General features: G+C 35.2%; 1 protein-coding gene and 1 pseudogene across 2 annotated transcripts; one reads left to right on the top strand and one right to left on the bottom strand.

Annotated features, from left to right (window-relative positions):
- Positions 1-10,563: 10,563 nt before the first annotated feature.
- LOC148792004 (putative F-box protein At4g22030 pseudogene) lies at positions 10,564-13,059 on the bottom strand (annotated as a pseudogene).
- A 4,919-nt stretch (positions 13,060-17,978) lies between these two features.
- Positions 17,979-24,197, top strand: LOC104591512 (protein DEHYDRATION-INDUCED 19 homolog 6-like). 2 transcript variants are annotated; one of them, XM_010250365.2, is made up of 5 exons: positions 17,979-18,229; positions 19,029-19,171; positions 20,873-20,950; positions 21,128-21,369; positions 23,780-24,197. In XM_010250365.2, the coding sequence occupies exons 1-5, from the start codon at positions 18,151-18,153 to the stop codon at positions 23,880-23,882; spliced, it is 645 nt and encodes a 214-aa protein (XP_010248667.1). In that variant the 5' UTR covers positions 17,979-18,150; the 3' UTR covers positions 23,883-24,197. The 2 variants fall into 2 exon arrangements, with proteins under 2 accessions (XP_010248667.1, XP_088742703.1); XM_088886577.1 differs by lacking the exon at positions 23,780-24,197 and adding an exon at positions 21,993-22,917.
- Positions 24,198-25,004: the final 807 nt, after the last annotated feature.

Below are 25,004 nucleotides of genomic sequence, written 5' to 3'. Positions count from 1 at the left end.
AAATGAAGATACCCAGGAAACTGATAACCTCCCTCCACTTGGATAATTTACCCATCAGCAACCAATATTCACCAAGTTACAATCGATTAAAAACAATCGCTGTAGACACACTTGCCTTTGTAAATGTGTGGCCTAAAAGAATGCGAAAAAATGTGTGATTACCTGTGCAAGTTTTTACATGGAAAGCCCCAGATAAGCGATCTTATCTGGGTAACTATGGGATGATGCATTTATACCAAAGAGCGAACTAATGGTCCGTTTGGTTTCTGAGAAACAGTGGGATGAGATGAGAAAGGAATAATTTATTTTACCATTTTTTGGTCCATGTGTTTGTTTGCTGAGATCTACTATCCTACAGAATATGCTTCTAGTGTTTGGTTGATGAGATGAAGGGATGAAGAAATACTGCAGAATTGGAACAAATCCATGGGGTTAGGAACATATTTGGAATAAATCCATGGCAAAACTCCAGATTTGGAGCAAACATATGTCTCTGGCTAGATCTAGAGTGGCAAAGTTAAACCAGAGATCTGAAGACGAAGGCAATAACGTGTCCTTACCTTTGTTGGAGAAACACACGTCACTGAGAAATGAAACCACTAGAAACGTTACCTTCGCTGGAGAAGACGAAGACAATTGCCTGTCCTTGTTGTTTGAGATCTGAAGACAATAACTGTCGGAAACGAAGACATAACCTGTTCTTCCTGTCCTTGTTATCTTTGCCGGAGAAAACGAAGACAATAACTGCCGGAAACATTGCCTTTGCCGGAGAAGATGAAGACAATAACCTGTCCTTGCTGTCTTTGCCGGAGAAGACGAAGACAATAACCATCCGAAACGTTACCTTCGTCGGAGATGAAGGATATAGGTGGTCAGAGTTCAGACCGTGCAGAGGTGGGAGATGAAAACAGTCCACCCCTCGATAAAATTTCTGTACCACCGTCACACGACTTCTGTTTCTCAGTAGAGTCACACTTATTTAGTGAGACCCTACATCCCATATTTTGAGAATGATATTCTCATCCCATCCCATGGCAGCATTTCTCCCGAAACAAACATGTCATACAGGTTGCACGAGCCAAACAGACTGTAAGTGAATTTGATATCTGCTTTATAGGCTGTGTAATCGATCTTTTTGCTCCACATTAGCCATAAAGCGCGCATATAGCCGATAGTCACTCAGTATCTCACTTGCATCTATGGTCGGTGTGGGGCAAATTAATTGGTACCATAGCCAGTAAAACAGCTATTAAATTCAAATAATCCATTCTCTTTATAACATTACTTCGTTTTTTTATTTCTGTTTACTATTTATTTTAAATTCACTACTGACCTCTCTCGTTGACTCCTATTTCATGCCTTGTTCATATTCATTATAAATCTAGATTTTTTCAGTTTCCATATAGCAGCATATATATGGGTATCTTAAAATTACCTTTCCAATGTTCTCTAGTTTCCCAAATTTGGAGACTCATGGTCTGAAAAAAAAAAAAAAAATCTGAGTATAATCATAAACTCTTGATTATATTTCTATTTTAATACGAAAATTTTTATTATATTATCGCTAAAAGGCAGAGAAATAAGTCAGCCCAATTTGAACCCAAGTTCCCGCTCGGAGTGGTTGTAGCACCTGTCTGCATTGATTCAACTTTTGACTGTTAACGTCGCCAACATCGTCAGAACTCAGAAGGTCCCTCCCCGGCGGCCCTCCGGAGTCGGAGTGGTGGGGATTCACACGTGACTTGGATGATATGTCATCAACCCAGAAGAAACAATATCCAAGGGTTGGTTTGGATGCCAAAGAGAGCAAAGACGATGGAGTCATCTAGAGCCCAAAGGTGTTGCTGAATTTTTTTACTTTGATTCCCTAGATGTAAACACCCCATCAGCCACGTCATCAATAATTCCAAAGCCAGTCGGGGTCCACGTGAGTTGTCTTCTAAGCAAAGCAAAGCAAGCTTCGTGAGTTTTCTTTGGGAGTGGTGGTGGCCTCACTCCACGCTCACTGGCACTGGTGGAGTGGTGGGGTGGGGTGGTCGGCCCGGCCATCCCATTACAAATGATCTCAAACCCCATTAAACGAGAGTTCACATCTCCGCCCCATAGTAAATTCCTGTCGTGTATTGAAAACATCTTCGGATGATAATATCAGTTTTGATGATGTTATTATTGGGAGATGTTTCCAATACACGGCAGGGATGTGTAATCTCACTAAATAAGCGTGAGGGGGTCCTTTTGAAAAATGTGTAGGCCTGACCAAAATGGGATCTGCTCCTCACACATGGACGCCTCACGGGCACATCCACCGTATATTGTAAACATGAGAATATTCCCAATGCAATAAGATGCATGTGAAGTGCCGTGTGTGAGGAGCAGATCTGATGTCGGCCCGACCTTCAATAGTAAAAGTCTGCAACGGAGCAACGGTATCTGACTTATGACAGTCTGACTATTTCATTTTGTAAAAATTAACATAGTGAAAGATGAACCGACGTGTTAGTACGAGTTTCACAACTCACAAGATGGTTCCTCATCCTCGCTTAACATTCTGACAACAAAGACCTTCCACTTCCACCGTTTGATCAACTCATCATGTGGTCCCTACTTTAAAATAACAGACAAACTGAGCCAAGGGCCCATTGGTTGCCCAACACCCATTGATTTGAATGAGACAGTGACATCGACTGTCGACCCACGGCTTTTTGTTGACTATCAACCAAAGGTGAAATGTATCAGTGGCCCACGTTTTTTGCTGCACGGTGCAGCAACGATTTAATTACATATATTTGCGGTTTACGGATGCCCTGTCCCCTTCTACTCCTGATTTAATTACATATATTTTCCAACGATTTTAGTCTGTTATTTCTTGCATAAGTTATTTATTCGGGTAAATGAAGTTATTTCAGTAAGTTTTTTTTTGGAAAATATTTGACTGGATAAGTACATTTACCTATATTCTTTTGTAAATAAGACAATGACCATTTTAGTCATTAAAATTTATTATTAAAAAAGTCATTTTTGTCTTATTCAAGTGTTTGTCATGTTCTTTTGTAAATAAGACAATGACCATTTTAGTCATTAAAATTTATTATTAAAAAAGTCATTTTTGTCTTATTCAAGTGTTTGTCATATTCTTTTGTAAATAAGACAATGACTGTGTAATGATACCAAAAAAAATAAACTTTCATTGGTCCCCACATGAATATGAAAAAAGAACATGGGATTCTTGGTCAATAGGAACCAAAATTCCATTAACCAACTTTTCCCCCTCTTAAAATCCAAAGAACGAACGCCCCCTTTAAGACTATGGCATCTAGTCGCATATGAGGAAAATGTCTATAAAATTCATGAGAAGATGTTCACAATGTGCAAAATTTTTGCTTTGAGGAGATCCCATCTCTTTCTAATAAAAATGTGTACAAGCTTGTTAGTCAAGTCTAGAGAAACACTTCAATTAAATTGCTTATCAATCTTCCATAGAACAATAAAATGAGAATTTACATGAGGTCCCTATAGTGTGCACATCACATGCACCCCACATCACATACCAACCATTAGAGGTGGCCGCAAGGCAAGCTTCTCACAAGCTATTCGAGCTTGGCTCATGAAAAGCTTGGCTCGACTTGGTTTAAGCCAAATTCGAGCCCAGTGAAGCTCATCTTGTGAAACTCACGAGCTTAATTGAGCCTATTATGATAAATAAATATTTTTTTATTACATACATACATATATATATATATATATATATATATATATATAATAATTTTTATTATATAATAATATTTTTATTTTTATATATAATAATAAATAATTCTTATAATTCTTAATTTTTTGTATGTAGTATAATTTTTATTTTTTAGAAAAGAACTTGGCTTACAGTCGATCTTGAGTTGAGCTGAGCTGAGCTTAAACTTGCGATCTTTGAACCGAGTTGAACTTGAGCTCAAGCCTACTACTGTTTTAGCGAGCCAAACTCGAATAGCCAAATATTCGACCCAGCTCGAATCCACTCCTACCAACCATGCATTGAGAACATGGGATGTGCATAGGTAGCAATCCCAATCATGCGACTTCAAACACACTTTGTTACCTATAGACCCATTATGCATGGGGCACTTTTGATCGACCAACCACAATGGGTTATCGGGAACTCAGATTTGCTCCCCACATATATAAGGGTGCAAATTGGGCGGGCTCAATTTTGATTTTTGTCAAAATGGGCCCTGCCCATGCCCATTCCTATTTACATGAATTCGGATTTATCCCTCGTAAAGCGTGTTTCATACAAACCAACAGCATGATGCAGCAAGAGAATATCTTTCCATTTCTATGAATGACAACATACAAGTACAGAAAAAGTATTGTGAAGTTGGTGTGAAACGTGCTATAGAGAGCAAATTTGGACTACCCTTCCACACATTCATCCCGATGTGGCTGTGGTGTCTTATGGATAGGCTTGTTGAATATTGTCTTTTTTTTTTTTTTTTTGAGAACTACTTGCTCCGTATAGTGAAACAAACAACAAAGAACAGATTTCGGCTGTTTTCATTTCGTGAAAATGCCTTAATTTCGTCAAGCCTGCAGTACTATTGCATCTATCTCAAAGGAACGACCACATTTAGGTCGGCAACCCTTATCCATATGCATGCATGTGAGCATTGACAGAGCAAGCAAACTGAACTACTGAAGCAAATCTCTTCATTTCTGTTGAAAATAAGTACTTACTAGGACCACAACAATAAGTATTTATTGACATTTGGAAAATAAATCCAAGATAAGTGATTATTGTGAGAATAAACACTTATTTGAGAACTCAAGATATAAGTGCTTAATTTTTCACCAAATGTATGTTTACGAATACTTATTAGAATAAGAATAAACACTTATTTTGAAATAAGCACTTCCAAGCTTTTACTTGTAACAAGACATATAATAAACACGAAAAAGGGAAATGAAAGAAAAAGAAAGCAGAAGGCTTAAAATAAAACAATACTTTACTAAAGTAAAGACCGAACCATGTAAATCGTCACTCGTAAAAATGATTAACACGTACGTAATTCTTTGAGAGGTGCACTGCATGTAAGTGTAGGATGAGAACGTAGGTCAAGAATTCTGGGGCAGTAACATAGCTTTTTTACTTTTTTAGGCGGGCCGGGGTCAAAAAGATGGATGAAGTGATCAGAAGACGATAATTCAAACAAAATACATAAAAGACCCTTTTTAAGAGGGTGCTTTAAAAAGAGTCTCAGCTTTAAGGCTGCCTGCTTTCCCTTGGGAAGAAAAACCCCCTTGGAAAGAAAAACCCAGAACCCACCCCCCCTATGTCCTTCACTTTTTTTTCTTTCTTTCTTTTCCTTGTGGAAACCGTAAAGAGAAATGTGCATGCGGAGAATAGGAGATTAATTAGTTCCTCTACAGTACTATGCGTCCTCTACAATATTACAACTGTGTCCCTCTACAAACTACTTTAGTTTACGCCTAGACTATGTATGTATGTATGTATTAATTCCTTTCTTCTCTATATAAATGTGTCCCTCCTCCCACACCCACACCAGAACTCATCACATGATCTATTACACCAGTCGCTTGTAGTAATTGCTTCTTCTCTAGCTCTGGCCATGGCTGCCGCTGTTATTTTGCTCCTCAGGGAGCCCTTCTTCAGAGACGTCACCTATTCCCATGAGATGGATAGCTTCTCCAAGGACTTCTTTCTGAAATACGAAGGCTCTTCATCCGGACTCAAATCATGAAAAAAAATTTGATCATCGTTGAGAGGGGAATCAAGTGCTCCTGGTCCGATTGTTCTTCTCTATATATGCTTCTGTTTTCCTTTTCCTTTAAGCTGTCAACAGGTATCATTTATCACGATCCCTCCGTTGTAATCACTCTATCTAGATCCTTAGAAGTTTACAAGTATTGTTTGGGTTGCTATAGCAAGTCTAGCTTCTTTTAACATGATGCAAATAAGGATATAGAAATGCGAGTCATGTCAGTAAGCTGGAATGCCTGCATATATTTCTAATTAATTATTAAAGAATGTAACTTGTCCGACTTGTGTTGATGTAATGGGAGCAGATAATACGAATTACATTCTTTAGGATTATGCTTTCTTCATCCCTTCTTCTTCTTCTTCCTCTTAATTAATTTGTATGTGTATATTAGTATTCTTCTTCCAAACGAGCTTATAACTCCTGAGAGAGAAACCCCCCACAAATGGAAAAACCAGATTAATTGGAAGCGGTAATCTGGAAGAGGGGTTAGTTTTACATGGATGATTTATTCAACTTTATCGGTATGTGAATATGCAGTAAGAGAAAAGTAACCTATATGGATTTGTTTTTTTTTTTTTTTTTCATTTAATTATTTTAATTACTTGTCGTCCTTGAAGCAAGCATGCAGCTAATTCACAAACACCAGATAAACATGGTTGGTTTCGCTTTAGTCTTCCAAGTTGCTATTCTGGGACGGAGGCAAGTTAAAACATAGAACTCGTGGCCAAATATCATTATCATTTTCTACTTCTTCTTCTTCTTACTGAAGCCTCCCAGTCCCAGGCAGGACGAGGGGTTGTTTGTTTTCCCAACCATAACAGTTTTTTTTTCTTCAGACTCGGGCAGGTTAATCCAACGAAAAGAAGCTTAATTTCAGTTGGGGTTCTGATTTGAAACTGTTCGACGCCAACCTAAATACGAGATTGTCGAATCTCTCTCTCTCTCTCTCTCCGTTTTATCCGGCAACTGTAGACAGAGCTGACTTTCTCTCCGGCCTTGATAAAGCAACCTCTTACACCTACTGACCTACATTGGAATGAAATGAGTAGTACAACAGAAAAAGTGAAGACAAGTAACTTTTGTTGGCACATCCCATTTTGGTAACGACGCCATAACCCGAATCACACTGAGCTCCCCATCCTCTCTCTGTCTTATGCCCAGATCCAAACGCAAAGGAAAAGAATAAAGGTTTAATTCTTTTTCTGTTAATCAACTTGGCTATAGTAGTTTGAAGTCTAGATCTGTAGGGGAGTGGTATGATTCACCCTCGCAGTGTTCAGACTTCAGAGTCGGTTCTTGGTCGGTGCACATGTAAAATGTCCGCCGATCGAAATAGTTGACTAGGTGGTGTGTTCTTAATGAATTATCCGTTTTTATACGGTTAATACCAGAGAAAACAAATTAGAGGATAATATATGGCATTGCACTTGATTGATGGTCTTAACTCTTAACATATCATCTCTCTCCACATATTAAAGCTTTTTCTTTGGCCAAGGGCTGTCCAAAAATTGAAGCTGGGGGAATGATTACAGATCAGCGACGTTAGGACTTAGAGAAGGATAAACTATATACATATAAACGATTCACCATTTTGATATATAGGTTTCAGCCAAAAGACCTCCCACGCCAAAATGATTACTTCAAACAAGTCGAACGACGTTGAAAATTGATAAGGTTCTCTACCCATTTAACTTTGTTGATGATGAGTATGGTTTAGATGGTGTTTGGTTCCCTTGTAGTTTACTTGAAAAAATGGCACTAACTTAATGTCATATAGGCATTTTTCTTGAAACTTGGTTTGGTTATCGTTTATTAAATAACCATTTGTCTCGATTTATGTGAGAATCATCTATCAGTTCAATGTATCTCTCAATTCTATTTATCTTATATGGTTCTGAATGGCATCTATAACTGTTTTTCTCGTTTTTCAAGATGAAAAAATACAAAATGTTTGTTATTAGATAAATTCAAGATGAAAAAAATACAAAATGTTTATTATTAAATAAAGAAAATGGAACCAAACAGCACCTTAATTACAGATAATATCAAATAAAAAGGGTCCATCTGAGTTGGGTTATATATATTATATAGGTAAGGTACCTATTAGATCGATCAACTTAATTGAGTTGGGTTCTCTCTCTCTGTGTATGCCTACCAGTTTTAACTCTGGGCTAAGTGGAAAGGCACCCATTGGCCTATTACTCTATTAGAAGACTGGCATATTGAATTAATCAACCCTGTCGACAATAGTTGTTCATAAGATTCTGTTTCGGATAGTGGGGGAGGTGGGAAAGGAGTTGAGTTCGGATCCCACTCAATTAAAGTAGAATATTATGAGTCATGACTACAAATTACTAAATGGATTTTTTTTTTTTTTTTTTTTGCCTTTCTGATTAAGGGAAAGCGTCTTTGTCGAGGAAGATGGATCTTCTTACGTTTTTAAAACCGATTCAGATAACGAATTGGTTAGGGTCCGGTTCCGGCTTGAACGGTCTGATAGTTCAAATCGAATGATTGGCCTGTTATGATAAAAAATAAAAAAAGATCAAAATCGTTGAACGATTCAAACGGTTCAACTACCCGAGTCAACAGTTTGTTGATCAAATCAATATTTTTTAACAAAAATCCAATTTTAATGAAAAACAAAATCAATCACTTGACCGATTCACAATTTTTCCGGTCCCATTTTAAAAACTATGATAATAAGCAATATGCATGGTTAATGCTCAAGCAGGAGGCTTCGTTTATTTCTTCTCAATATTTGGTTGAATGCTCAGACATTTGCTTCTTATTAGTTGGCGGTTTGACGTTATACCAAAGCTTTAACCCAATTGAAAAATGGTTTAACTTAAATTCATTGACATTTTATATAGAATATGTATATGGTGTAAATTGCAAATAATATTCATGCAAGAGCCAAGAGGGTTCTAAACCCTTTAACAATTTAATCTACTCCTAATTCATGCTTGCTGGTAACAAAAGCAATAACCTGGTCTGACACAGGCATGAAATTATTTATTAATTGGATTTGCTATTTACACCAGACTGAGCCTACCTCAGGCTGGGCCCTATCTTTGGCCTATGTTTGACCTTTGATGTTGGGTCTGGGTTTGCCCTAAGCCCATCTGATACTGCTGCAACATGTAGACTTAAATGGACTGGGCTTGAGGATCTAAAAGTATTCCGACAAATCCAGCAAGGGTGACGACGGATTTTCAACTTCTCATGTCATTGTCATGTTCATAAACTCTGGGTAGGCCCACCTGATTGTGTGATTACACCCACTTTCTTAACTTTATAGATAAAGAACAAATAACATATATTCGGCCCCAGGAGTCAGGATGATCTTGGCAGGGCTTGAGCTTTGATGTCTAGACCTGATCCTATATATGCATCTCCTTGTTTCAAACCCCTTTTCTAATTTTCTCTTGCTTTAAATTTTTTATTTTTTTAATTCCATATAATGACCCATTAAATCAATAAAGAAATAACATAGGTTCAATTATTTCTAACAATCAAAATAAAAGAGGGATTTGTTTTTCTAATATTTAGCCAACTGGTACCACTTTCCCCTACTTTCTCTTACATTGTCTCTAATTCCTATTTATCTCATAAATTATCTCTAACTCCTATTTATCTCTTAAATTATCTCTAATTTAGTAGAGATATCCCCTCGTAAACTATCTCTAATTCCTATTTATCCTCTCTCCACCTTTTATCTACATCTATCTAAAGAAAGTTTCAATTAAAAATTTTCAGAATAATCTAAATATTATAACAAAATTATATACTAACATTAAAATATTTATTTAAAACACAAAAAATAATTATAATAGATTTAATAATATTCGTATTATTAATAATTCTATATTTTTACAAATTCATCATGAAACTATGTAATAACAATATAAATTATAATTTTACAAACTATTCAATTTGAATGTTATTCAAATAATAAAAAATTAACATTAAAAAATAAAATATTATTTCAATATTTCAATAACTAAATATGTTAAAACAAAACATTAAAAATAGCTAAATAATTATATAACAAAATATTTAATATTACATAGTAACATTAAAATAAATAAAATTCAAATAATGAAAATTTTAAATATTTTACATACTATTTAAATACTTAAATAACAAAATATTTAACATGACTAAATTTTAAATAGCTAAAATAACGAAATTATGTAATAAATTTTAAAAATATTAAAAGTAGAAAAATATTTATAATAGATTTCATAATATTCATATTAATAATAATTTAATATTTAAAAAAATAATTACGAATTATGTAATAATGGTACTAATTATAATTTTATGGATTTTTAAGTTCAATAAATAATTAATATTTTAAAATTTTAAATAAAAATATTAATTAAATAACTAAATAATATTATAAATAGCTAATTTCACTTATATCAATTAATAGTTATAGAAATTAACTTTCAAAAATAATATTTATTAGTAATAATTTTACAATAATAGTGTATATTCATTATATATTTATATGCAAATAAAATTAATATTTATTTTATTTTCAGTAATTATTTATTGTATTTTTGATAAATATATTTTCAATAATTATTTATGAATCTATTTTTGTTTTGTTATTTAATAGTAAATTGTCAATAATTATTGGAGATGAAACAACTATTATTTAACTTTTGAAATTTAATTTATCATATTTATTATATTTTTGCTATAAATTTATTTTTAGTAATTATATATTTTTTTATAATTTATTGATTAATATTTTTTATAGATTACACTATTTATTGACTATTTTAATTATTTTTAGTATTTATTATATTTTTGTAAGGATGAATTTCTTAAACTACCCTTATGGTTTAGCTAATTGATTAATTGTACCCTTACTGTTTGAAAATTGACTAACCCTACCCCTAGTGTTTCTAACAATTGACTTACTCTACCCTTACTATTAAATTCCCTCAAAATTCATTCGCACTCGATATCTATATTTTTTTAAAACCCAATTTTAGCCTCACCTCTCTCCCCTTCTTTTTCCTGTTGGGTTCAGGCATAGATTTCACCAATACGAGGGTTTAACCGTGCTCTTCATCTTGTTAAAGCTGCAAAATGTGATCATCAGAGGATCCATTCGATCCATTGAGAAATCAGAGGAGCTTGCTTGCAAACTCTTGTTTGGCCTCCCCATCTATTGAAGATGCTGAAGCAGCTAGATCTCTAAGTTCTGATAGGCTCCTTCCCAATTGCAAAGCCACCTTCAGTTCAAGCAATTCCCCATTTTCTCTCTTTCTCTACGTCCTTTTCCTTAAAAGTGGATTCTATGGACTCCTCCATACATCTAAAGAAGCCAGCAGTGCTTCGGTACATCTCAAACACCATTCCCACTTGCCCACCATGCTCCAAGGTGTTGATAACACTTGCCAAAGCTCCGGCAGTGACACCCAACAGCACATCCCATGTCTCATGAGAAGAGCATCCCACGAAAGCTGACCCAACAGCTGCGAGACCAGTGAGTAAAGGACCAGAAATGGCAAAAACTCTGTTAACTTTCAAAGCTATCTTGCCCAGTCTCAAGTACTCTTCAGTGTCCTTCCTCTTCAAAACCGCAACTATCTGCTTCATTTCCTCTTCTCGCAATTTACTTTGTTGTAGCCACCACATGGTAGGCTCCACGGCTTTAGGGAACTTGTCAAGCATCACTCCAAGCAAGGGCAATGGGTAAGCCCTGTCAAGAGCAAACACCTTGTCCATGGCGTCCTTTAACATTCATGCGACTAGGACTACCAAGTGTAAGAGTTGTTCGGATTTGCCCGTGAAGTTGCTTGAATAGCCTTGCCGCACTGCGTTGTTCTTCTACGAGTTGCGATGGCTGAATCTTGTTCATCACCAGCAACATCCCAGTAGCTGCCGTATATAATAGAGTAGACAAGAGCTTTAGTGCGGCAAGTGGCGCTCCCGTTCCAGCTGTTTCTGCCAGCCCGACCATCGTTGCAGCGGTGATGGTGATTGTATTAATGGAGGTGAGAAGGAGGTGGTTCCAGTTATTCTGCTGCTCCTGGATGTTGGCATGCATCTCCGCCCTGTCTGCAGAAGCTTCCATGATTGCATAAAGCTCCGCAATGATCGTGGACTTGGAGTTAACATCAAGATCATCTCTCGTGGTTTTGGTAGCAACTTTAGTGTCAAAAAGCTTCGCTTCTGTCTGGGTAATGGTTGTGGCTGTTGTGTATCCACTTCTCAACTTCAATTCCTCAAGTCCATAGTCCGGATCTTTGGAAAAGAAAGAGAACTCGGTGATACGTGCATGCATGCACTAGGCGCACAGCAGCCGAAGACCCGGTCAAAGTGGATAGCAGCAGAATACCCGGTCATGTTAGCTCTTAGTTGGGATAAGCCCTGAATATTGGCATTGGCTTTTTTTACAAACAAACTCTCTCTCTCTCTTCTCCTTATTCTAGAAGACTGGTAGTTCGATGAGTCGTCATGCTATGCTGACGGCCTGATGCTCACAATTTGCCAATTTTTTTTGGCTTCCGATGTTACGGTTGTTGTTCTGCAATTGGGTTTGAGAGGATTTTTGATTGCCAGCAGCGAGATGAGGTGATGGAGAAGATTTTTGGTTGAGAGGATTTTTGGTTGATCAAAATAGACCACTGTTTCTTGGAAACTACCGGCACAATAAGTAGATCGATGAAGACCCGTTTGAATTTGGAATACAAGCATCCAGAGTCCGGCGAGATTTCGATCGAGAACAGCTCAAATGGCTGGCAAATCATTGGTCGCATGTGCATGAAATAAAAAGTGAAGAATGGGAACTAAGAGAGGTTACAGAGCGAAATCGATGAACTGGTCCATACAGTTTTTCGTTAAATCCACACAGTGAACAGGCGTACCTTCCCACGGTCACCCACTTCAATCGTCCTCTCCTTGAGCGTCATCAAAAGTCACGCTTTCAAGCCTTCCTCTGCTCTCTCTCTCTCTCCTTTCTCCGTTCTCAGACCTCCCTCTCCGCTCTCGGGTCTTTCAATAAATTATTCTGTAATTTCAGTTTTGATTGGGCCCCATCGAAACACGGTCTGGGATTCCTTTTCATGTTTAAGTTGATTTATTTTGAATTTTGGAATAAGCATAAAGGGTAAAATAGTCTTTTTTGTGTTTTAACGGGTGCTAATGGTAAGGGAAGTATTAGTCAATTGTCAAAAACAGAAACAGTATTTATTGCATTGTCATTATAAATTTGTTTTTAATAGTTATGTATTTTTGTTACAAATTTTTTATAATTATTGGAGATTAAACTATGGTTATTTATTACAATGTTTTCAAAACCAGCCCAAACGGTTAGATCGGAAAAATTGGGAACCGACCAGGTCTTCAGTTCCAATTATACTATGAATCGCTTTTTTCAAAAAAACATTAAAAAAGTCAGAAAACCGTTGACCCAGGCAATCGAACCGCTAAACTGTTTGACCCAAACAACGATTCACGGTTTATTGAGTTGTTAACATTTAACAAGAGCATATCAAGAGATGGGGGAGGGATTGAAATGATGTTAGTATTCATATCTTAGATCCGAGACCAGTGAGACAAGAGAGAGAGAGAGAGAGAGATCTACAAGATCTTAGATGGAATCGAAGGTCGGATCAGTTATTATCAACTCATCACTACTACTTGTTACCGTCGTCGTTGTCGCTACCATTGTGAGTGAACCACCACGTCCTCCTCTTCCCCTTTCTCCTTTGTTTGTTTGTTTGTTTCCTTTCCTTTCCCAGCCGATAGCTTACAACTACCTCTTCTCTCTATTTGTATTTCTTCCCAACCTATGACCTAAATGCTAATTCAATGGTCAAGATTTACCTTGACCGTTTTGACCTGCTTAACCTGGACGATCGAACCGCTGACCTAGAAACCAATGGCCAAAGCAGTTTGACTTCTGAGTCCATTTTTAAAACCTTGATTTATTAGAGATTAGATTATTAATTTAGTTGAAATTAGGAGTGTTCAAAGATTGGTTTAGTTTGGTTGTAGGTTGTTTCCCCAACCAAACCAATCTAGTTAGGTCGAGAGTTTGTCACCTGAAACCGATTAACCATTAGTGAAAACCCGTCAATTTAAGTTGTATCAGTTTTGGTCTATTTTTAGTTTAATTTGTTTGTTCAAAAGATTTAAACTTAAAAATTAAATTTAAATTTAATAAATTATAATAATATTATTAAAAATAAATTTATAATATAAAATATTTTAAATTAACTTGAATTTAAGTTAAACTTGAATTTTTTTACGTAAGACCAACTTAAAGTTGAAATGGGTCGGGCTCGGATTAGGCCCTATTCAAGCAGCACTACTAATACCAAACAAGCCGTGATGATGCCCTCCTTAGTTGTGTAAGAGTCTTAAATTTGATTCATTCAAACTGGTTTAGATCTAAAATCCATATTCATCTATAGCCGGATTGCATCTATATTCTACATCCATGTTAATCTGAGTCCAATAATATTATTGCAATACATATGTTTAATTATAAACTTAGCATGTTCTTATTGATGAAGTTGATTTAAATACCATATTTTCAACAAAAGGATCATAAATTCAATTTAGCCGAAGGTAAGGAAGACATTAATTAATCATGTTAGAATGTGTTAGAACGTTTTCTCTGTTTTTTTTTTTTTTGATAAAAAATAACTGTTTTTAGAGTGAGAGAGAGATCATACTGAATAATTGCCAAAGTATATTAATCATATATATAATATACGTTGGCATGTATTTAGTAAAAAATAATAAAAAATCAGTAAAAAAGGTACAGCCGTAAAGGTAAGGAAGAAAAGCATATTCCAGGTGGCACTAGAGGTCAAAAATTTGGTCCTAAGAGTCAGAGACACGTCAACCAGCCAATGAAATTAGTGAATGCCCACGAAGCAAATAAAAAAAAAGGTGGAATGTCGACATTCAATAGAGCCATCTTCCACATGCTCGTAGTCGTCCCACCTTTCCTTCCTTTGGCTTTTGGCTGCAATGTGCTGGCCTTCTGAAATCTACCGAATCTCATATTCTCTCTCATCTCTGTAATGTAATGTAGTGTGTGTACACGTAGGAGCAGCAGTGCCTGAGCTGAGTTGGTGGGCGTGGCACATTCATTTTCCTACACCATACCTTTTATTTCTATTATTAATGTTTGAACCTTCCTGTCTGCTTTTGTCTCTATGCTTATCTTCGTGTCCTCGTTACTTGAAGCCGAGAACCGAGAAAGACGACTACCAAAGAAAACAGATAAATTGTTAAAACCTTTTTTGAAATTTTTTATTGTTGTTAAAATGTTTGTTTTTTTTTTTTTTGAAATTTGGTAATCGTAATCACTTTTCTAAACTTTCTGACATAATTGCAGATCCTCTTTGTTAAAATCTTTTAAAAGAGGCATGAACATGTCTAAAATGTCAAAGGAGTAACTTTTGATCAAAATGTTTATTCTTCAATTTTTTTTTTCATATGAATTACTAGTTCAAACCCTTTGATCTCTTTCTTAAATTTATTTATTTTTTAAATTTGCTTTTCATATCAATCACTCAAAGGTAAAGTTGTAATTTTAAATTTTATATATATTTTTGTTGTTTATAAAATTTATATTTTTTTTTCTGTAAAAACCACCCCTACTATTAATTGTACGGGTATTTTGGATATTTTCATGTCTAACAGAGGGTTCAGGGGAAGTATTATGTTAGAAGGTTTAGGGGAAGTAATTGCAATTACTAAACTTCAGGGGAGGTTTTAGCAACAGTCAAAATCTTCAAGGAAGATTTCAACAATTTATGAAATAAAAAGCTGAGAGAGAGAGAGATTGCCCACTACTCTTAGAGGTGTTCATAGGTCAGTTTAGTTCAGTTGTAAGGTGTTTGGCCAACCAAACCAACCTGGTCGGGTTAAAGAGTTGGTCACCTAAAACCAACCAACTATTAGTAAAAATTGACAATTCAAGTTGTATCAAATTAATAAGTTGGTTCAAAAGATTTAAACTTAAAAGATATAAATTTAAAAATTAAATTTACAATATAAAATATTGTAAACGAAAATATGAGACTTTCCCTATTTTTTCATCATCTCACTCACCCACATGCTAACAGCCTAACATGCATACCTATTTTAGTGTACCACTTTAGTGGGCCATGTCCGACGTGAATGGAAACAAACTCAAGCGCAAAAATCATGGCGCCGTCTGGCTTTTTATTCGCCATTAAAACAGGTGTTTTGGATCAGGTGGTTTAAATTGTGCCACGTATCACCATAGTAAATAGCATGTGTTTGACGAATCGCAATGCTTGTGTCTACTTTATTCAAGCCAGGGCACAAAATGACAAAAATATAATGAGTGACGAAGATACTTGATAAAAATAATAATAGTAAATAGTATTTTCATTACTAGCTTCAAAAAAATAATAATAGTAAATAGTAATAACCGATCATCACACACAAAGTATGTGTTTGGTTCCATTTAAATTTATTGAATAAATGCTGCTATACAAAACAAATATCAATTTTTGTGTGCCTAATGAGTAGGTTTTTTATACCAAATAGCACCTATGGGTCGTAAACATCCTCATTAATTATTTTTCTCCATTTTACAATCATATAAATACAAAACGTTTATTCGAACTAATAATAACATGCAATATGTCTGATTGATTGGACACTCGTTTCAACCCTTTATTGGCAGGTGATCCATTCACTCCAATGTGAAAGAATCCGAATGTACTCTTTACAAAGTATGTTTCACACGAATTCACAGCTTTGCCCCACAATGCTCCACAGCAAATCCCTACCTTGTATTGGGAACATCTCCCATCTCCCAGTGTGATACAAGGTGGGGATGTGCTGTGCTGTGGGGCATCACGGGGCGCAGATGTGAGTTCATTTCACACCGACTTCACAGTCATATGGTACACCAACCACCCTGTATTTGGAACGTCCACCACCCTGAAATGGTCTATTTCTTCAACTCAACCATGAAACAAAAAACGCTAATCTGTTGGTTTTGAACATTCTCTAAGCTCATAAACTCAATGTAGTTATATATATATATATATATATTTGGGATGCTGAATTATAACTTTCAACCCAGCCTATTGCATATATGGTACACCTATATATGTTTCAATGCTTCAATTCATTGTCAACAATTAGCTTTACCTCAAACTGTAATGCTTTCACAGGGTTCTATAAAAGCCATGTTCTACAAATTAATAATTGTCAGTTCCACATCGAGATTGCTTCACTACTAAGTAAAGGTAAATAAATTCTAAAAAATAAAAGACATGAAATTCTGCCTTCGCCATGGTTGTTTAAAAGTTGTAGTGATATTTCTACTTTAAATCTTGGTGAATATGGGCAATATTAAGTTTTATTTAGAAATTTTAATAAATAATAGGAATAAAATTGATCACAAATGGATAATATTAATTAGATTTTAAAAAATTCTATGTTACATAGTGTCATATGTGGGTGGGTATTTTTTTGATAGAACAGGAAACAATTATAAAGATGAATGACTCTTAGCACAGTGACCCATGCGTCCTAAAAACAAATATACATAAGCAAAAGACGACTTTGATACGTGAATGGATATTGATGAAATATTAGGTTCAGTTTGAAAGATGTATAAATATAAATATGTACAATGTAAATATATACAAAATAATATCAAATTAAGCCTTAATAATATTAAAGATTTAATTAATTATTAAAGAATTAAAAATATTTAATGATAATTTCTAAACAGTAAGAATTAATCCATTTATCATTTTCCTCCAAAACTTAAGGTTATTTTAATGGATTTTTCATCTTTAATTCACGATAATTATTATGCAAAGTAAAATAGATTAAAAAATAATTGATAGTTAATAAGAAGATGAGGAATTAAAGGTTAAGAGACAAAACCATGGAATTTCCCGACAAAGAAATTGTTACTTTGTTAGTAGAGAGAAGAAAACAAATAATGAATGTCTCAACTTTAATGTTCTGAATTTAATCTCTCTCTCTCCTTTCAATTTCTTAATTTATGAAATGTGTCGTCTATCTTATTTTGTTTTGTTTTGTGTCATGTGCCAAGTGCTTAATTCGGTTTCCTTTTCTTTTAACACCTTTTCTAAATCCTGTAACTGCCACGTGTAAAACATTTTATTCTACATCTTTGTGTGGGTGTAGGATATATGCAATAAAGCCTTGGATGTTTTGTCAGACGGCTAGTAGGGGGAGCACCAACAACACTAGTGAGAGAAAGAGAGATAGAGGGGTCCTCTGATCCTCTCTCACTGCCTTTTTCCTTGTCTCTTTTGCTTCCCTGAAAACTCAATCTCCTTGCCGGAACACAATCTCTTTGCCGTGATAATTGACATCCATGAACATCGATTTCTGGGCTTCTAGGGTTCATTCCAACAAGCACCTTACTGCGATGCAAGCCGCCAGACTCAACTCTGGTATAACCACGTTTCCCCCATTCCTTCTTTTAGGATGATTTCTGTTGGGTTACCGGACTTACCTATTTAAGAAGAAAAAACTAATTCTAGATCCTTCCTTTTACTTAGAATTTCAATCAATTTTATATCTTTTTGGGTTTTAATCATTTCTAGAGATGACTGGTGTTCACGAGGACGATGTTCTTGTCGGTGTTGATTATTACTTGTTAGTTTCTATTAACACTCTACCCGAGTGAGATCACTGCTTGGATTTAAAGATTCTCGAACATTTTCTCCATTTTGATGTTTTGGAGGGCAACTCTATTGCAATTATCACTTGGGTTTTGATTTCTTTTTCGTTTCGGAATCTAGAAAATCTCTCTAAGCACATATTTAACTTGGACCTCTCTGAGTACCTGGTACCGAGTTGTCCAAGTTCTCTGAGGATGTCTTTGGCTGGATTACGTGGTAGAAACATCATTTTGGACCGACTTTCCTCTTCCTTTTCCCTGTACTATAAGTCGGTCTATTATATTTATTTATTCTGGTTAATTACTAAGAAGGAGAAACACTTCATATGATTGTACGATTCCCAAGAAAATACACTGTTTGTGCAATTATCCAAAGTGTCTTGTTTGCAAGTCTTTCCCTCCCTTTATCCTGCGCTTTCACAAACTATTGCATGGAATGAATAAACTCAGTCTGCATTATTGCTTTGAAGTTTCCAGGTTGTGATCTGCCCTTCAATTGTGAACTTGTAGGAGGTAGGAGACTCTCCTGCAACGTCTTACCTATCTGACATTTGTTTCTGTATCAACAGAAAACCACTTGAGTTTCGATGATTCTGAAGGGGATGATGACATACGGGCTTGGTTTCCATGTCCTTTCTGTTATATAGAGATTGAAATCCATGTGCTTTGTGCTCATCTGCAGGACGAGCACTGTTTTGATGTGAAAAATGCGGTATGTGAAGTGTTCAAACTTTGCTTGTCTTTACTTGGTATATTTTCCTTTTATTTGGTTTTTTAATTTTTGGCTGGGAATTGAAAACAAAATTCCATAGACAAGTAAATTAATAACTGAAAAGATGAAAGCACTGCACATTAACCCCAAAAGAGAATCATTTATTCCTGTCGATTCTGTTTCTAGAGACGAAGTGGAGTTTTTGATCCCCACCCTTCCAACATTATCACAAGGCCAAGCTTGTCTATGAAATGAACTTTGGGCTTTGGGAGTCGATAAGTACTAATGTATAAAAACAGGTAAAACTGACTTCAATAAGAATGGGGAACATCTTCAGTACACTATCATAACCATATGAATAATTAAATACCCTTAATTGAATGAAAAGACTAGGAAGTATAATTAATTAATAACATATAACAAGTGTTTTTAACCCATGGTCAAAGATCATACCATTTGACTTGCCACTTGGTCACATTTCTGGGCCCGTTTCACCATGAACCGTGGTCAACACTCAACAATCCAGTGACCTAGCCAGTTGAACTGCTGAACTGCTTAACTCAGTCAGCAGGTCACTGGTCATGATTAATTCTCCTTTTTTTTTTGTATTTTTAGCCAATGGTTCTCATTTATCACACTTATTTTTGTTTAATATTATGAATATATACTATTAGAGGCATGCCCTTTCATTACATTTTTCTGTATATGATGTGTTATCTCTTTACATTTTTTTTATTTTATTTATGATGTCACAGGTTGACCCATTTTGACCCTGACAATCAAACCACTGACCCACCACCAGACAGAAAAGTGGTTCCTTTTCTGGGTCAGTTTTTAAAACATTGCATATAGATCGAGAAACCAATTTGTTTAATATAACAACCAAAATGGTGCCTAAGAAACCAAATAAATAAATAAAATGTTACAATGGGAAGTTCTGTTGCCACATCAGTACATTCATAGGCCTCATCCTCACATGAATGGTGTAACCCTAAGATGCCCAGATACAGATACAGGAAACAGGGATGCAACTCTGTTTCTTGAGAGACAGGGCACATATGCCCACATAATATGGTAACACCATAATTTTTCATGATTGATCAATAAATATCATACTTTTTTATGTAGTTTTTTAAGCTAGATACCATTTTTGAATGTTATGTAAAACTAACATAAATTCTAACATCTTTAAATTTATAATTGTATGATTTGTTAAAATATAAATTTTACAGAGTTTTAGAAGTATTCCTACCATAAAGTATAATCTGAAAGTATCCTTGCAGTATGCCAGTATCTAATATAATGTCAGATAAGTATGGTGTCAGAAACCAGTATGCTAAGCATGTTACTGTATCTGGTTGTAATAGGACTCTGAGCCAGTATTTAGACATCCTGAGATGTAGGTTCTAAAGCATGGTTTCAAGTATTGGTGAATGAGTTGGCAGGCAAACATCAGTTACTAATGCTAACAATTTGAATAGTTAATAACTATATTTTGAATATGTGGACAAGGAAACATTACATATCACAGAGGATAATCCTTTTCTTCTGTTGGATGCTTCAATCCTCAAGGTTATAGATTGATGTTGATGATAATTCTAATTAGCCTCATAATGTTACTTTCCAATTGTCATATTGGGTCTCTTGATCTAGATTGAGGTTTACCAACTTGAATAATCACTACCATTTTGCAATTTGCAGGTATGCCCAGTATGTGCGGCAAATTTAGGCAAGGATATGATTGGACATTTTACAGTGCAGCACTCACATTTGTTGAAGGTACAATTAAAAATGGGGGAACAGTGGGCATACAATTAATAAATAGGAGGCTATGCATTTAAGCTCATCATCATCATCATCTAAGCCATGTCCTATCTATATGGGGTCAGCTACATGAATCCTGTTTCATCATTCAGTTTTGTTCAATGCATTTATTATTATAAATTTTTTTGGCAGCGGAGGAGAAAATCTCAAAGATCAGGCCTATCAACAAATAGTTCAGCAATGCTTGGCAAGGAACTACGAGAATTGAGCTCGTTTCTCAGTGTTACTTCGACAAATGGAAGGATTAACACACTAGGTTCTGCACCTGATCCACTGCTTTCACCATTTCTCTGCCTTGTGGCTCTTCCAGACACCAAAGGTGTCCAGGATGCAAATCCTAGAAATGATGTGGCTGCCACTTGTGATGAAAAACGGTATCCCCTTGTTCCAACTAATAGATATTTGAGAGTTGCTGATAGAAAAAATTAGATATTTGAGAGCTTAGATAAATGCATGCTTTGTTTTTCCTACTATTATGTTATAGTGTTGCAAAGACCACCAGAGACATTGAACTATGGAGTGCATAGTAATGAATTAATGATAAATTCTCCTCCACCTGTATGCAATGTGAAGGAGTTGAATATTGATTTTGGAGCATGCCATGTACTAAACAACTTTTTAAATATCTCCACCTGCCTCTTGGAAGACATGGCTTGCAGTACCACAAATGGAGATCATATATAAGAATTGTAGCAAATGTGGTCATTCTTTGTTTTTGCAGTTGTTCTGCACCCTGCATATGGTCTCTCAGTGCTGATTGTGCTCTGCCAAATTTGCTTGACTAACATGTTAATCCTTGGAACTCAAAAGGGCATTTTAATCCTTGTGTTGTAAACTTCAGATTCACCTGATTCATGTCATTGCCCTTGGTGTTTGAACGTCTTTTCAGTGTCTAGTATTTGTCAGTAATTTTACATGCCTTTTTTTTCCTTTTTTTTTCAGAAGTATGATTTTTGTGGTGAACCAAAGTTATAGTGTTTTTTTTCCTGTAAACCAGAAGGAAATATCGTAAGATGATGAAATCTGGGACCAGAGATGTTGAGGGGAAGGAGGAAAGTAGTAAATCTACCTAAGGCTTGTGAAGCAGTTATTATAAACCACTACTTTTAGCTGATGCTAAGATCACTTTCAGCTTGGAATTCCAATAAATAAGGAAATATTGTTTCTTCCAATTTTCCATAATGGTATGTAATGATGATTTATCATCCAAAAAAAATTCTATTGGATACTTATTGCTTGTATTGGTCAAAGTGGAATCTGAAATATGTGCACAGAGATTGAGATTCACAATTGACATAGAACTGGAAGTTGTTCCTGCAGGATAGATCTGAAGAAATACGTATCTGCATTATGATATTGAAATCAAATGTTGAGAAAGTTGTATTAGGGGATGAATAAAGTTGAGAACAGTCTTAGAGAAGCCAATGTAGTAGCAGGAAAGATGACATGATAATAGGTTATGTATGGTCCAGCTTTGGGGTTGCAGCAAAAAATAATGTGGAATGGTGATATTTGAAGCAAAATTATGTGGGGGGTGGTGAGTGGATAAAAGCAAGATGTAAGTTATATTGACAGTTGACTGTCCACGCAAGCAGAGGATTAGAGTAACAACAAGTGGAAGGTGCAAATAAGAGGTTTCAGAATTCCCAGGGAGGGTGGTATCCATTTCCTATCCAGAAAACAATTCAAGTTCTTGAGCCTTGTACAAGGAATAAATATCCTTCTGCCTTGGTTAGCATTTGAAGCTTGTCTTGGCCCCTTTTTTTGTTTTTTCATCGATTTGGGTTTTTCTGCATAAATTGAATGTTGTCAAATGGACCAAAGCATACTGATAAAATTGCAATTTGTAGAAACAGGCAAAACCACTGGAAATACTGTAAGAATAAGATAAAATAGTTAGAATGAAAATAATGTGTTGTATAGTTTCTTTTTCTATTTTTTAGAAAGAAAATAATGGTTGTTTCTGCTATGGAAAGATATTGCTTGTTTTCTTATTTTTTCCCTCTCTTTTTTGCTTCATGAGAGGTGGTAAGATCTCTTCTACTTGTACAATACTGAAATTTCTATGTGAAGCCTTTTCCGAAATGTGATGCATATAGGATTTACTTCCCAAAACAAAATAGACATGGAATTAGAAGTTATAATTCAGGTTTTAATTGATTTAGCACATTTTCCTGATAACATCAAATCTGTGTATGCACGTGTGTTTGTGTGTGAAAACTGACAAAACATGGACTAATTGGCCTACCTGTTCCAAGTCTATGATGGGTCCTTGAATGAAATATGTTCAGATAAGGTGATTCATAAATTAGGGTAGACTACTTTGTGTAAGTATATAGCTACCACTTTTGCACCTCCAAGAGTTATTTTTCTTTGGCAAACGAATGGGTGTTTGTCAATTGCTTTTTTCTGATGTCACAATTGTTTTTGTTTCATAAAATAAGATCATCCATACTGGTGAACACCCTCCGAAGTCATATCAGGATTTCAAGAATGGTCCTTCTGCATTGTTAATGTAATTTCAAATGAAGTCAACCAAGTACATTGATATATAATCCCTCTGTAATTTATGAGATCTGCCTCCAACAGAATGGTCTAGGAATTCATGTAATATGGTAATTCAAAAAATGTATTTATAGGTGGGACATTGGGAATTCCATTTTTTTTCCTCCTTCTAATGTCCTCATTGTAACCAGAATCTTAGGAGCAAAGGTCTAGTAGGTAGTTTGTTTTAGGACTTGATCTGTTAGAGGATATGGCTGATGCAATTTTTTGTTGATGCAGCGTGGAACCACCCACATCAGATGAAGTTCGGGAACAAGATTACAAAGAGAGAAGCCAGAGGGCTGAATTCTGTCAGCAGTTGATCTTATCAACCATTTTCTAAGACCCTTTGCAACTGGAGCGGGATTTGAAAAAGTAGTGAAGAGATGGAATGGAATTATGTCTGCCATTGAGCGCGGAGGGCAACACGAGGATACCAACAGGCACCTTGTTTCTTCCGGTGTATGCATTTAGGATATTAGATAGCTGCTACGTTTACTCTTATGGAAGAGGGTCTTGGAAAAATAACCAAGACAAGCGGCATTTCTAGTGTATATGTGTATCTGTATATCTCCCCCCTATCTCTCTCTCTATAGTACAACCAGACATGTTTTTCAATCATTGCTATAAATGCTTTGCAGAAATGGCTTACAACCTCTATAGCGCCTACTGGCTACTGTTATTATATCACTCGTTGGACAGTTAAGCCGTGAGGCCACGTGGGTTGGGACTTGGGGGGTCGAAGAGATTTGTTTTGCACATGGTCTCTGCCATATCACATATGTTCGACAAATTGTGGATGGTTGCTTCTTGATTTTCCGCCTGCAGGCAAAATATTTGAAAATAATTTTTATTTGTTAGCAATTGATATTTTCTGTAATTTTTATGTATTTTATATTTGGAAATATTTTTTGAACTTTTTCTATGTTTCTATAATTTGAAAATAATTTTCAAGTTATTGCTAGATGCTACAACAATCTTCTATAGTTTCTATAATTTGAAAATAACTTTTATTTGTTTACAATTTCTAATTTTTTTTATATTTTTTGTAATTTCTATGTTTTTATGTATTTTATATTTGAAAATATTTTTTGAACTTTTTCCTTCTAAATATTAAAATGGTAATATATTAATACCCATTAATTTATTTTGTATATATTTTATATATTTCTGTGAAGGTTAAAATGATAATATATTAACACTGTTAGTCTGTTTAATGTCTAAGTTAGTGACATGATGGGTTTTAGATATTTAAAAAAGTGTGATGAATTTAAGAGATGCTAAAAACTCATGATGAGTTTTAAACAATTTTCTTTTGATAAAGATTATTGCAAGAAAAGACTCAACAAAAAATTAATAAATAATAAACATTGTACTTTGATTAAAACGTGAGATGGACCGAGGGTTTCAACACTATAAACCACAACCACACCAAATCATCTTTTTTTACGAGATCACATCAGTA

The sequence above is a fragment of the Nelumbo nucifera genome, chromosome 4 (genome assembly GCF_055504915.1).
Source record: "Nelumbo nucifera cultivar China Antique chromosome 4, China Antique-T2T, whole genome shotgun sequence".
NCBI classification, from domain to species: Eukaryota; Viridiplantae; Streptophyta; class Magnoliopsida; order Proteales; family Nelumbonaceae; genus Nelumbo; species Nelumbo nucifera.
The sequence above is the reverse complement of the archived record's forward strand: the minus strand, read 5'-3'. Positions and strand labels throughout refer to the sequence as shown.

What these genes read in the sequence shown, in the direction of transcription:
- LOC104591512 (XM_010250365.2), top strand. Translation starts at nt 18,151, where the DNA reads ATGAACATCGATTTCTGGGCTTCTAGGGTTCATTCCAACAAGCACCTT. An exon ending in AGCACTCACATTTGTTGAAG is followed by an intron (nt 20,951 to 21,127) that starts GTACAATTAAAA and finishes TTTTTTTGGCAG; the next exon opens with CGGAGGAGAAAATCTCAAAG. An exon ending in GCCACTTGTGATGAAAAACG is followed by an intron (nt 21,370 to 23,779) that starts GTATCCCCTTGT and finishes TTGTTGATGCAG; the next exon opens with CGTGGAACCACCCACATCAG.